General features: G+C 35.0%; 1 protein-coding gene across 1 annotated transcript in view; it reads right to left on the bottom strand.

Annotated features, from left to right (window-relative positions):
* Positions 1-16,007, bottom strand: part of LOC145291462 (RING finger protein 17-like) — a 191,442-nt gene that overhangs the window by 149,605 nt on the left and 25,830 nt on the right. Inside the window, exon 3 of the mRNA XM_080137321.1 lies at positions 4,307-4,407. Within this exon, the coding sequence (XP_079993447.1) occupies positions 4,307-4,407 (101 nt within the window). The remainder of the gene's footprint in view (positions 1-4,306; positions 4,408-16,007) is intronic.

Here is a 16,007-nt window from a genome sequence, read left to right as displayed (position 1 = left end):
GCAACATAAATACCTCACTCGACAGAATACAAAATTAAGGAAGCAGGCGCTTCAAGAGCTTAGTATGATGTACCTATCAGAACAACAGAAGTTCAAGAACAAATAGATCGAATCAAGAATGCAGCAGATAACAAACAATCCTATCTGGCTTGGCAAGTAGTAAATGAGATATCTGGGTGCAAATGACCTGCCAAAGCTAAGTTAAAGGCAATGCATGTTCGAAATGGAAAGCACATTTTGAAAAGCTACTTGGAAACAAACCAGAAGTAACAGACCAACTAATTCAGCCGATTGTTGTACAGGAACTCGATATTGAGAAGGGTGATTTTACAATGGAGGAACTTCTAAATGTACTAAAGAAGACCAAGAATCGTAAAGCTGCAGGCTTAGATAACATACCTCCTGAAGTATGGAAGACAGGTGGTTCCAATGACATACTTCTTAATTCATGCAATTCTGTGTATAATCAAAACATTATTAATATATGGAGGGAAGGATGCATACTTCCCTTCCCCAAGAAGGGTGACCTAAGCATACCAAGCAACTACAGAGGAATAACACTCACTCCAATTGTAGCAAAAATCTACAATACCATGCTTCTCAACCGTATCCAACCAAAGATCGAAGAAGTGCTCAGGAAGAACCAAAATGGATTTAGAAAGAATCGCTCTACTACTAGTCAAATACTTACTGTTAGGAGACTGATTGAAGGAGTCAAAGCAAAAAACATTGAGGCAGTCATGATCTTTGTAGATTTCTCCAAAGCATTCGACTCTGTACATAGAGGAAAAATAGCCAGCATATTAAAAGCATATGGCATTCCAAATGAAGTCATTAATGCTATCATGATGCTATATGAGCACACTCGAGCAATGGTCAGGTCCCCAGATGGGGACACTGAATTTTTCGACATCCGCACTGAGGTTCTACAAGGAGATACTCTTGCCCCTTTTCTTTTCATTGTCTGTCTTGACTTAGTACTTCGCACCTCTGTTGATATACACAACATGCTAGGCTTCACCCTAAATGAATCCAGAAACGGACGTCATCAATCAGCACACATAACTGATGCAGATTACGCAGACGATATTGCTTTGTTTGCGAACAACACTGCTGATGCGCAAACACTGTTACGTAAGCTAGAAAAGTCTGCAAATGACATTGGTCTCAACATTAATGTGGATAAGACAAAGTTTATGACTTTCAATGTGAAGGGAGAGATCAGGGCTTTGGTTGGATCAACACTGAAAGAAGTCGCTGAGTTTACGTATCTGGGCAGCAACATAGTTTCCACAGAGAGAGATATCGGAGTTCGCATCTGAAAAGCATGGACCGCATTGGATGGGCTGCATTCAGTATGGACTTTGAGACTGGCTGACAAACTGAAAAGGCAGTTCTTCAAGGCAGTGGTAGAGTCTGTCCTTGTTTACGGTGCTACAAACTGGACACTCGCCAAAAAATTGGAAAGAAAACTAGACGGCACATACACCTGTATGCTAAGAACAATATTAAATATATCTTGGCAAAACCATCCCACGAAGCAACAACTTTATGGCAATCTACCTGCCGTATCTAATACCATCAGAGAAAGACGCCTACGATTTGCCGGTCATTGTCTGAGGAGCAAGCATGAATTGGTGAGTGATGTGTTACTATGGACTCCACGACACGGACGCGCAAGCAGAGGACGACCTAGATTCACGTACATCCAAAAAATAGCACACGACACCAACTGTGATCTGAGGCAACTGATGGAAGACAGGAAACTCTGGAGAGGAAGAGTCACATTGGTCCGGGCAAGGAGTCCGTCATGATGATGATGATGATGATGGTAGCACATCTAAGACCGTAAACGACCAAGTTCTCTCTGATTCTCTCTCCTCTGATCTTAAGCATGTGGTACAATGGGGAAAGGAGTGGCTGGTTACTTTTAATGCATCTAAAACCAAGCTTTTATCTTTACATCAACGCTCTGATCCCCATCTGGCATCAATTGAAATGAATGGCTCTTGTCTGGGGGAGGCCTCATGTTTTGACAAGCTTCTGGGTTTGACTTTTACTCCTGATCTTAAGTGGAACACATACATTAAATCCGTTGCCAAGGCTGCTGAAAAAATGGTGGGATCCTTCTATCGATCCAGTAGATAATCTCACTGCTGATGCAATTCTCTATCTATATCTATTGCAGAGCCAGGTACATCCAAGGATGGAGTACTGTTGCCACATCTGGGCAGGAGCTGCTAGAAAGGACTTATCCTGCCTTGATAGAGTTCAAAATAGACTTCGTAGTCTCGTAGGGGATGTCCTTTTCTCTTCCCTGCAACCTCTTTCTCACAGAAGAGATGTTGCGAGTTTGTTTTATTGTTATTTTCATGGCAAGTGTTCGGCTGAGCTCTAATCTATGGTCCCCCCTCGCCAAACTTTCACAAGAAACACTCGTCTAGCAGAAATCACTATCAATAATTTCTCCCACTCTTTATCTGTACCTAAACCCAAACGTAGATTCCATGAACAAAGCTTCTTTCTTAGAACTGCACGCCTATGGAATTGTCTTCCGTTTTTCTGCTTTCCAGCTGATTACAATATGGTTGTCTTCAAGTCCAACGTAAACAAGTTTTTAATGAGCCGTTCCATAAGTTAACAAATTCACCAAATTTCCATTACTAACGATTACTCTATTGTCCACTTTCTACTGTACACTCTTTAACCCTTATCCTCGAGTGGCCTCAAGGCCTTGATAAGTGGTGATGCCCATGTAAAAAAAAGAACAAAAACTCAGTGCTATTTTGAATTCTAATGACTGGCTCGTCAGAAAGAACAAAAAAAGGACCTTTCCACCATTTACCAATGTCAAGATTCACTAGAAAAAGATCCAGTTATATTGGTCAAAAGAACAGTCATCCGAATAATCCAAACTTCAATAACCTCGCCATCAAAATATCCTTTCTTCACATCAGTTCTCATCCATCTCTATTGTCAGACTTTCTATACGCAGCTCACGTTGGAAAGGATGAAGCAGCAGATGCATTTGATATTTATGCATTTATGAAATGGAAATGGCGCCAAGTTGTTTTCCATTTTTGTATTAATTCTGGGTCTGTAATGGAAACGACCCAACCTTCTTTTCATTTCATAAACACATCACACATTTTTAATTCTAATGACTATGTTTTGTCAGAAAAAGAAAAGACCTTTCTTCTACCATTTTCTCCTATCAAATAATCTTCAAACGTGTGTGTGTATGTGGAACTGTGTTTGTATGCCTGCTAAAAACTTTTGTCATCCGCATCGTACAGACACAAACATGGTATCGTTAGAAAGAGTGATCCTTCAAATAAAAAGGTATCAAAAAATTGGAAAAAATCGTCGATTATTTCATGTAGAAATATTGTTTTGTTTGAGGATAAAAATCTTGCTTTCGACACGGTTTGCAAACTGCGCATGCACGAACCTTCGTTACGTTCTTTCATTTGAAATAGTTAACTTTGCGATGTTATAACGTCTGTGTCCTCATAGGCCCATCGATAAAAGCATTCACTTACAAACTGAGATTATGCGAATTCACGCCCATTTTTTTTCTTTTTTTTTTTTGCTTACAAACTTTTGCTTTCAGTTTCGCTTCTGGCCAAAAGGTACCCAAGTCCTGTTATTTTTTTTTTTTTAACAACCGTGCCCGTTGTCACAATTTTCAAATTTTTTTTTGTTTTTAAAATCAAAATATCATATTTAAGCAGATTTTACGACCAGGCAATGCCCTCTTCCCCTGTTACAATTTTTTTTTTTTAAACCAGGCAATCCCCCCGCCCCACACACACATACTCCCATAGTTCAAAGTTTTTTTGAGGTGGAGGGGTCTTTTCTTTTAATTTTTTGGGGGTGGAGGTGAGGGGGGAATTTTTAAGAGATTTTACTGTTTTCTCTTCCACGAGTGAAAAATTTACTTTCACCATGACTAATGTTTGTGAGAAATTTCAAAAAAATCCAAAGCATTGTTATGGAGAAAAGTGCTAATAAATGAAAAGACGAATGATTTAGGAGCAATTTTATCTATAATGGCCCCTAAGGAGACCAACCAGAGTTATCCCTGAAAATCCGTTCTGGCAAAATATTTATTTTCACCATGACTAGTGTTTGTGCAAAAATTTCAAAAAAATCCAAGGCGTAGTTGAGAAAAATGCGTACAAACAAAGAGATGAATGGACGAACGGGAGTGAATTACTAAAGCCAATCCCTCCTTTGTCGGGGGAACAAAAAGCTAATTTAACAGCAAAAATTAAATTAAATCAAACAAAAATACTTGACTCACCTGTCTAATGAACTTTTCCCATGGAGTAATATGAGACCGGTCATGTATGTATCTTGTGAAAGACTTTTGTAACTTCCATTGAAAGATATGCTTGTAATTGCCTAAATGAAAAAAAGAAATATTTTGATTAAAATCAAAGTTATTCAATTAGGAAACTGCGACAAGTGTTAATGTTTTACAGTTGAGGCATTCATTTTCCATGGTGCCCTCTTTTGGATGGAAAGTGCGAAAAGAACTACAATCCTGAACATCATCTGTCAGTTCTTTTCAAGCTGACTGGCATGCGAGACTGACATTGTCTGCAGGGGTCATTAACGATGCTAAAAGAGATAAGCGCTTGAACTCTCTGAATTAGCGTTTCATTATCACGATAAATTTTTTTTGTAATATTTATGAGTACATTTATTTCAGTTTTTATGTGGAAGAATGTTTGCTTGCTTTACACTGAGCACGTGCATTGACAAAAAAAAAAATTAATCAGTAAAACTCATCAACTTGATTTTTCAGCTCCTGTTTCTGGTGTTACGTTTACAACAGTAAGTGGTTAATGACACAAACTTAAAACCTGGCCATGCCAAGTTCAAACCCAGTTTGTCCCACAGAAACATTGTCATGAAATCAACATTTGACCTTGTAGCTAACTTTCTGGAGATGACGTAAATAAAACGACAATTATGTAACACCATCAACTTTGAAAAAAAAAAAAAAAAAATATGGATGTCACATGTCGAAATCACTCATTCTATAATATGTGGAATTGAATGTGATGACAAAAAAGATTCATCATTTATTATAAATACTGGACTGTGCACCAGCTATATCTTTTTGTTGTCAGTTCACATGTCGAAAGAATATGTCTTAGTGTTGGTTGCTTGATTGGTTTTACAGCATATCAACCTTAGTGGTCATTTAATGCCAATGTCTTTTTTCTTTTTAAAAAACATTTTTGGTTATATAACTATATACATTATAAGTTTTATGCATCCAGGTATCTGCTGTTAAATGTCTATGTTTATATAGTGAAATAAGGTAGTATTTTATTTTTTTTTTTATTTCGTTGAGTAACCCTGTTATCTTCAGATATATGAGGAGGGTAGTTGGGTTTACATGAGTGAATATGTCCTTTAAAGTTTTTTTCATTATATAGATTTGGCGGCTTATTTTCAGGTCTTCACATCTTGTCAGTATATGACTGACTCCTGGGACGGTATGCAAAGTGGGGCTTCCTCTTTTTTGAGTAGGTATGAGTGTGTGATAGAGGTATGACCTATTCGGAGTCTTGTTATTATAACTCACCCTTTTCTGATCATTCTTTTGTTTGGTTTCTGTTTTCCTTGATTTCGTATAGTTTGTTTTTGGTACAAGAGTTTCACGACTCTTGCCATGTATTTCTAATATATTTATTAATTTTTTTAAATCACTATGAGGGATCTTATCTTTGGTTGGGGTCAATCTTAATGCTGCTTTTGCTGCTTCGTCAGCTCTTGTCTTCTTCCCACACAAGCATCATTATTGGCAGGTGATTGAATCGCTTCATACGTTGATCTAATCAAGAATGGTGTCCTTACTCGTTTCCAAGCCCATACTTCTTTCCATCCAACCTTTTACCAGCGCATCCCTTTACATCATAAGCATTGTCCTTGTTGATCCCATTTTACAAAATGTAAATATCGGTTGAACTTCTTTTCTAATGTCTTTCACTGTTTTCCTTCACATTACACTTGGAAAATGATTTTAAGTTTCAAATATATTTGTACCACCCTGCACCAACAATATCTGCATCTTCCAACTTGGCAATTGCATCATCAACTGCAGTTTCTACTCTCAATTTCAATTCAGTTCTAACTTCATGCTGATTATCTTTGCTTTTTTAGTCATCAGAGAAGCAAAGTATCATCACTGTACACACGCTAGCAGCCTTATAGTCTTTGAAAATACAAGTGATGGGCAATTGTTGATTATTTCTTCCAAATATTGTAGCATTATTGAGTGACATTTGTTCACAAGGCACAGTACGAACAAACACCGGTTTGGAGTCGTAGTTGCTAAAAAAAAGATTTTTTTTTTTTTTTTTTTTTTTTACAAAGGCATCACCACATTATCAAGGTCAAGAGGCCACTCAAGGATAAGGGTTAAAGAGTGTACAGTAGAAATTGGTCAATATAGTAATCATTAGTAATGAAAATTTGGTAAATTTAATAACTTATATGGAACGGCTCATCAAGAACTTATTTACTTTAGACTTGAACACAACCATATTGTAGTCAGCCGGAAAGCAGGAAAACGGAAGACAATTCCACAGGCGTGCAGTTCTAAGAAAGAAGCTTTGTTCATGGAATCTACGTTTAGGTTTAGGCACAGATAAAGAGTGGGGGAAATTATTGATAGTGTTTACAGCTAGACGAGTGTTTCTTGTGAAAGTTTGGCGAGGGGGGACCAAAGATTGAAGCTCAGTTGAACACTTTCCATGAAAATAACGATACATCAGAGACAAACTCGCAACATCTCTTCTGTGAGATAGAGGTTGCAAGGAGGAGAAAAGGACATCTCCTACGAGGCTACGAAGTCTATTTTGAACTCTATCAAGGCAGGACAAGTCCTTTCTAGCAGCTCCTGCCCAGATGTGGCAACAGTATTCCATCCTTGGACGTACCTGGCTCTTATATAGGTAGAGAATAGCATCAGCAGTGAGATATCTACTGGATCGATAGAAAGATCCCACCATTTTTCCAGCGGCCTTGGCAACAGATTTGATATACGTGTTCCATTTAAGATCAGGAGTAATGGTCAAGCCCAGAAGCTTGTCAAAACTTGAGGCCTCCTGAAGACGAGAGCCATTCATTTCAATTGATGACAAATGTGGATCAGAATGTTGATGATGTAAAGAGAGAAGCTTGGTTTTAGATGCATTAAAAGTAACCAGCCACTCCTTTCCCCATTGTACTACATGCTCAAGATCAGAGGAGAGAGAATTGGAGAGAACTTGGTCGTTTACTGTCTTAGATGTGGTACCATAAATGGTAGTGTCGTCAGCATAAATGTCTACAAATGATGTAAGGATATGATTTGGAAGATCATTAATGTAGATCAGGAAAAGAGTTGGGCCCAGGATGGATCCCTGAGGGACACCGGCATTAATACTGTGAGCTTCTGATTTTTGCCCCTCAACTACTACTCTTATGAACCTATCAGAAAGAAATGATTTAATAATTGAGAAGACTTTTCCAGCTATACCATAGCTAGCGATCTTATGAAGTAAACCTTTATGCCATACCCTATCAAAGGCTTTAGATATGTCAAGAGCAATTGCCCTAGAAAGATTGCCACCGTCGAGAGATTTGCTAATCCTATGCGATATAACTGTAAGGACATCTGCTGTAGATCTAGCAGAATGGAAACCATATTGAGTGTCACTAAGAAGGTTATTTTTGTTGAGATGTTTGATTACTTCTGTATTTAACACAGATTCTTGCAACTTACTCATGACGCACAGGAGACTTATTGGCCTGTACTGAGAGGGGGATGAGCGATCACCTGAATTCTTAAATACAGGGCATACTGATGAGATTTTCCAGGGAGATGGGAAACTATTCTCCTTAAGACAACGTTTAAACAGTTTTGTAAGTATGGGCGCTAATTCAGGTTGAAGTTTTTTGAGTACTATAATTGGAATACCATCAGGGCCAGTTGCTTTACTCGAATCAAGGTTTTTGATTAGCTTTGCAACATCACGTACAGAATTAAACATCGATATTTTATAAGATATTGTGAAAGTTGAATTTAACTTGGAAAAAAACCTCCCCAAAAAACGCGATTAAGGTCTGATTAAGAATTGATTGTTTTGTTTTTGCTTTTACGCACACTGCGGGACTATTCGGTTTTTACTTCCGGTAGTTATTTCAATGTATCCACCATGATTTGACGACTCGTTCTTCAAAGATAATTCATTTTTCTTATTTTTATTTCTTTTTTTTCAGCCATTCTTACCATCAAAGGTTTAATTATGCCATTTTCTTTTTTTTGCTTTGTTGACAATAATAACAAGGGAATTTTGCTTTATTTCGCTTTTTTTTTTTTTACACGGTGGTCACCACTTATCAAGGCCTGGAAGCCACTCAGGGATAAGGGTTATTGCAAGTACAGTACGTTAGTGTGGAGATTTGATGAAGTGTTTACTTAAGGGGGTGATTCATTAGGAATTTGTTAACGTTGGACTTAAAGGCATCCAAGTTGTAGTCAGGTGGGAAGCAGGCAGACAGAACAGAGTTCCACAGGCGTGCAGTTCTAAGAAAGAAGCTTTGTTCATGGAATCCACGTTTTGATTTAGGCACAGATAAAGAGTGGGGAAAATTTTTCACAGTGGATTCAGCTAGACGGGTGTTTTTCGTGAAAGATTGGCGAGGGGGGACCAGAGATTGGAGTTCAGACGAGCACCGTATATGGAAATAACGATAAAACAAGGATAGGCTCGCAACATCTCTTCTGTGGGAGAGAGGTTGCGGGGTAGAGAAAAGGGCATCCCCCACTAAGCTACGAAGTCTATTTTGTACTCTGTCAAGGCAGGATAGGCTGTTTTTAGCAGCTCCTGCCCAGATATGGCAGCAGTACTCCATCCTTGGACGTACTTGGCTTTTATATAGATAGAGAATTAATTCCTTCACCCTCAACCACACCCCTTTCTACCATAGATGGCTTCTACGCATGCGTCAACATGCGCAAAAAACGTACTTAAAGACCGACCTACATTCGTCCACATGTTCATAGCGCAATGGATTAAGGGACAGCGTCGTTATCAAAAGATTTCAGGTTCATTTATCATATCTTTCTATGATTTTTAAGCATTTAATATTGAAACTGTTATTTATACCATTTTTTTCGCTTTTCCCTGTGTTTTTTTTTTTTTTGTTTTTTCCTTTTTTAAATTTTGGTTTATCCGATTGCTTGAAAGAAGTTTTACATCCGTTCACTGTTTTTTTTGTTTTGTTTTTTTCGATTTTTTTTAACAAGTTTGAACAGGGTTATTTAATCACTTTTACATTCGTTTGCTGTTTTTTTTTTTTTTTGGGGGGGGGTCCGATTTTTTTTAAATAGTTGTTTAACACACGCACACACACCTCCAAACACCTGGGCAACGCCGGGTACCCCCGCTAGTTATAGATAATATGAGTTCTAAGGAATGCATGGTTATCAAACATAGGAGAAAGAAAAAAAGGGGAACAACAAAACGGAAGCAAAAATTAGTAGAAAAAATGTAAAGATATAAAGAGCCAAGTGACAGAAATAAGTCAAATAAATAAAATAAAAATAAAATAAATAATAAATAAAATAAATAAATAAAAAATAAATAAAGAAAAATAAATAAATAAAAAATAAAATAAATAAAAAATAAATAAATAAAAAATAAATAAATAAAAAATAAATAAATAAAATAAATAAATAAAAAATACAGAATAAATTTAGAGTAAGATAAACAAGAAAAAATACAGCAGGAGAATGTTCTAAGGCAATAAGTGGTGGTAATTGCCAGGGTTTTTTTTAGGTTTTTGTCAAGTCCAAAGCAGTATCCAAGTACTTCCAAAAAGTATCTTTTTAAAAAAAAACAAATAAATAGAAGTTCCTCCGGGTGGAAGATAGTGTTCATCCAATTTAGATAGAGACTCAAATAAGTGTTACTGTTGGTAGTAGAAATCTGCAATTTATTTGGAAATTGAACCTCAGACTACTATACTCCTCCCATATCACAGATCAATATAATTCCTCCATTCAGCCTCAATATTTTATTTTGTTGCTAATGTAACTATCGCTAGTTGTCACATCCCTATTATATTCGAAATACCATAGTATAAATAGTTCTCACTTACCTAACACCTCTAATTGATGAATACCCTTTTTCAATAAATGAATAAATCTACATATATTAATATATAATCTTATATTTTCAGTTTCTTCCTTTATTGATTTTATATATAAAGTGCTGAGACGAGTCCAATATTACAATTACCAATTTCAGTTCTTTTAAAAGCTCTAAATATTTAGGTATAGAGTTGTAAAAAAAAAAAAAGAACTTGTGGGGACGTAATATACAGATTTTAGTGTTTAGAATTAAGTTTTAAACAAAAACAAACAAAAAGTAAAAAAGAAATTTTTCCAATGCAGATACCAAAAAAAAAAAATTCTGATTTTTCTGATTCCCAAGTAATCGCCCCCAACATACACACAAATATATATATTAGTGCTGGGATGATTAATTAAATTTCTTGGGATATCGGAATCAGAAAACTTAGAACCTACTTTACAATGTCAAAACTGATTCTTTAAAAAATTTTTTTTATTTGATTCTACTTTAAGAAACATCTTCCGCTGCTTATAGTAATGATAAAATAATAAATATTCATTGATTTAAACTTCCAGTAAGACAAAAATATTTAGATCACTCCCTCGCAAGTGTGTTTTTATGTTTGAGAAAATATAGGCACATTTAAGATGTGTTTTTTACAGTAATCGGGACAAAATAACAGTTAAATATTTAGAGATTTATAAAGAATCGGTAATTGTATCAGAATTGGGAATTTAGTATGGAATCAAGAAAAATATTGGAATCGTCCCATCACTAATATATATATGATTGAATAAATCTATATATATTCATATATAGTCTTATATTTTCATGCATAAGCCTGACGAATTCTCAAAATGATGAAATGTGAAATATTCTATGTAGCTTGATTGCCATATGTATTTTCATAACTTTCTATACATATATATTTAAAAAAATATTAGATTGCCAACTAAGTTATTGCTGTTTTTTTTTTTTAAATATACATCTTTTAAAAAGTAAAATAAAAACCAACACCTATTTAATCAATGATGTAATCTTCATTCATGTTCACAACCTTTTTCCTAACATTCAACAAGATTCTCACTACCTTTTTGGTTGGTTGGTTGGTTGTTTTTGTTTTACGGCATCTCAACCCTTTTCACGTTATTTAATGCCGAATCCAAAGATTTTGAAGAAAATTTTTTTAGTAGAATATATTTGTTGTTTTCAAGTCGGTTTCTATTTAACCTATAGCTGGGACCCTAACAGGTACTACCACTCCAGATCAGAGTGGACCTGGGAGCAATGGCAATTAAAGGGTGGCTTCACACTCCCCAAAGCTCGCAAGCTGGGGTCTCACCACTGGATATAGTTTAAGGTCATATCCAGAACCCTACCTTTTTGGTAGAAAGCATTTGGAGTCAAACAATAAAATATAACAAATAAATTTTCAAAACAATACATTTAAAAAACGGCAAAAACTTAGTTGCCAACCCAATATATTAGTCTCGCAAGTAACTGCGAGACAACAAAATGTTACTTCGAGACTACTATTGAGTAATCCAACGTAGGGTACCGGTGGAAAAAATAATAAATTAATTTACTTGAGACATACTTATTGAACATTTTCTGAAATAGTACAATAATTACCTTGACATTCTTCTGTTTAGTTTAAGATATCATTTTCAGATATTTTGATACTAATACCGTTATTAAAAAAATAAAAATTGCCGGATTTTAGTTTCATAAGAGTTTTCCACTATAATATAAACAAACCACTATTCGTACTACCATAATAACAGCGACAGAGAGAGAGAGAGAGGGAGAGAGACAGAGAGACAGACAGAGAGGGGGGGGGCTACTGTTCAGTATTTGTGTAAAATATTACATAACTGATTTTCCCCCTATTTTTGATTATCCGTTACATTAATACCATTGCTAAATTAATTTAGTTTAAATCCCGCATTTCCATCCATGCTCACCACCGCCCACCGAAAATTACCGACTATTACCGAATGAGCAGACGTTAAATTGTAACAAACACACATCCGTAAAGTTGTTTATTTATGTCTGCGTTGCACCTCCTTACATGAAACATTTTCTTGCATTATTTAAAACACATAAGCGTACTATTTTTTTTGTTGTTTGTTTACAAATGCTGTGTCAATAAAATTCTTACTTTCTTTTATATTTATGCGTTATTGGTAAAACTTTGTTTATACAAATTCCTGGGACTTATGTAGGACCCCCCCCTGGAGTAAATGTGGTATTGCGGTGATTTTGCGGCCTGTCAAGAATATTATGAATATATTATCATTTTTAATTTTTTAACTGGCTGTAACATTTTCTTGCATTATTTTCAACTTTTTGTAAATAATGCAAGAATAATTTTTCGACTACAACGTAAACAAACCACTATTCGTACTACCATAATAACAGCGACACAAAGAGAGAGAGAGAGAGAGTAAGAGAGAGAGAGAGAGAGAGAGAGACAGACAGACAGAGAGGGGGGGCTACTGTTCAGTATTTGTGTAAAATATTACATAACTGATTTTTTCCCCTATTTTTGATTATCCGTTACAATATTACTACCATTGCTAAATTAATTTAGTTTAAATCCCGCATCCCACCGAAAATTACCGACTATTACCGAATGAGCAGACGTTAAATTGTAACAAACACACATCCGTAAAGTTGTTTATTTATGTCTGCGTTGCACCTCCTTACATGAAACATTTTCTTGCATTATTTAAAACACATAAGCGTACTATTTTTTTTTTTTTTTTTTTGTTTACAAATGCTGTGTCAATAAAATTCTTACTTTCTTTTATATTTATGCGTTATTGGTAAAACTTTGTTTATACAAATTCCTGGGACTTATGTAGGACCCCCCCCCTGGAGTAAATGTGGTATTGCGGTGATTTTGCGGCCTGTCAAGAATATTATGAATATATTATTATCATTTTTAATTTTTTAACTGGCTGTAACATTTTCTTGCATTATTTTTAACTTTTTGTAAATAATGCAAGAATAATTTTTCGACTACAACGTAAACAAACCACTATTCGTACTACCATAATAACAGCGACACAAAGAGAGAGAGAGAGAGTAAGAGAGAGAGAGAGAGAGAGAGACAGACAGACAGACAGAGAGGGGGGGCTACTGTTCAGTATTTGTGTAAAATATTACATAACTGATTTTTTTCCCTATTTTTGATTATCCGTTACAATATTACTACCATTGCTAAATTAATTTAGTTTAAATCCCGCATCCCACCGAAAATTACCGACTATTACCGAATGAGCAGACGTTAAATTGTAACAAACACACATCCGTAAAGTTGTTTATTTATGTCTGCGTTGCAGCTCCTTACATGAAACATTTTCTTGCATTATTTAAAACACGTAAGCGTACTATTTTTTTTATTGTTTACAAATGCTGTGTCAATAAAATTCTTACTTTCTTTTATATTTATGCGTTATTGGTAAAACTTTGTTTATACAAATTCCTGGGACTTACGTAGGACCCCCCCCCCCCCTGGAGTAAATGTGGCATTGCGGTGATTTTGCGGCCTGTCAAGAATATTATGAATATATTATTATCATTTTTAAATTTTTAACTGGCTGTAACATTTTCTTGCATTATTTACAACTTTTTTGTTGTTTGTTTACAAATGCTGTGTCAATAAAATTCTTACTTTCTTTTATAGTTATGCGTAATTGGTTAAACTTTGTTTATACAAATTCCTGGGACTTACGTAGGACCCCCCCTCCCCGGAGTAAATGTGGTATTGCGGTGATTTTGTGGCCTGTCAAGAATATATTATGAATATATTATTATCATTTTTAATTTTGTAACTGGCTGTAACATTTTCTTGCATTATTTACAACTTTTTGTAAATAATGCAAGAATATGTTACAGCCAGTTTTTGTCTTTCGATATTTCTTATCGATTCTTCTTCTTCTCAATAGTACTCTCAATACTTCTCAGTTCTCTCTACTATTCATTGTTGACCTTTATTTAATTATTTTATTTTTTTTATATTGCTCATTCAGATCATCCGAGACTTGAGACTACAAAGTGACAATTAGAGACTCAGACTGTTAATTAGAGAGAAAGAGAGTGACGCAGGAGGGAATATAAAAGATTGTAATGGAAAAGGAAGGATCGAGTCAAAGTAAAAGAAAGCCTGAGTGATAGATTGTTCAGGAACAAATAGAGAGAGATATGAGCAAGGAGAAAGCAAGTGAAAGAGAGGAAGAATATCGCCAAGAACAGACTTTCTGAGAGTGAGGGCACTCAGAACAGGAAAAGACAACTCAAGCTTGTCAAGACACTGCATAAGGCTTGTCACTCCTACCACTTGTTTGACCATTTTTATACATTTTCTGACTCGTTTCTTGTTCAATTTGCACATAATTGACATATTTTTGCCAACTATATTGCATTGCAAAGTCATTAAAATTGTATTTATGTTCATAATTATAAAAATGTAATATGTGATTATATTTTTTCTATTTTCACTGTGAACAAGATAAAATTTAATTAAAATATATCTTTTATGAAATAGAAATTATATTTCACAATTAAAAATTGCATAATTCATTTCGAATTTAAGCCTCGTTATCACAATAAATGCTACATTATGCATAAAAACAGATCTATTATTCTGATGCTTCTGATCATTGGTGGAGTCGAAATTAACCCAGGACCTATTGATAAGCAAAATGAAATGGAGTACACCAATGCAAATGATGGCAATAAAAAAGTATATGATAAAATTGCTGAAAAAGCTAGAAAAGCTGAATATTATAGAAAAAATAAAGATAAAATAAAACAAAGAGTTCAGAATTATAAAAAAAAACTCAAGGCGGTAAATAATGATACTTATAAAAAAAAGCAAAAAGAGTCAAATAAAAAATATTTCAATAAAAATAGAGAAAAAATGCATGCGAAAATGGCCCAATATTATAAAAAAAATAGAGAAAAAATTTGTGCAAAAGCATATTATAACAAATATAAAAATAAACATAGAAAAACAGCATCTAAATTTACTTGCAAATTCGAAATGTCAAGCAAAGATGCTAATTTTCATCGACACATTCTGATTAGAAATATGAGACAAATTAAAAAACGACAAAGATGTTATAATGAATTAATGCAAAAAATGATTATAATGCGGAAAATGATTATGTCATACAAAAAAATTGTCAAAGAGAATATAACAGACCTACAGGAATGCAGATTGGCTAATAAAAGTGCATTCAGCACTGTCAACAAGAAATATATTGAAGGAGTTGGCATGAGAAACTTCATGATCAACCAATTGAAGAAGTACTTCAGATGCATCCACTCTTATGTAGAAAAAGCCAACAATGACGGTCTGCAGACTTATTGGGGCAATAATTTGTTCCACTGCTTCACCAATGAGCACTTTCTTTGCGATAAAAGCAAATATGAATATGTGCCATTGGCTCAGTTGTCAAGACACAATTTTAAATTTATGCATTGCCAAGAATGTGATTGCAGTGAATTAAACACATTTGAAGTCCCCATAAATGAAAACAATGAAAATCAAATTAATAACAGTGACTACAGAATATCAATGACTCGTCTGTGTAGAATCGAAGATGGCTGTCCAGACTCAGCTCAGAAATTGGAATATGCTAAAAGATTGCATAACAATTTGTCTGATTTGAGTCCGAATTTGACAATTGCTCAAATGAGGAAGAAATTGGATAGTTTCCAAAGTTGCAAAGGTATGCATTCTGATAGAATTTATTGCTGTGGCCAAAGTGATTGCACGGACAAGCTGGCCCTGCTGAAACTCTTGTCACCACACTCGCAACACCTGAGAACAGTGATCAGAAAAGTATATCGATT

The sequence above is a fragment of the Euprymna scolopes genome, chromosome 12 (genome assembly GCF_053919585.1).
Source record: "Euprymna scolopes isolate OS-2025 chromosome 12, ASM5391958v1, whole genome shotgun sequence".
Classification (NCBI taxonomy): domain Eukaryota; kingdom Metazoa; phylum Mollusca; class Cephalopoda; order Sepiida; family Sepiolidae; genus Euprymna; species Euprymna scolopes.
This window is presented reverse-complemented; position numbering and strand designations above follow the sequence as displayed.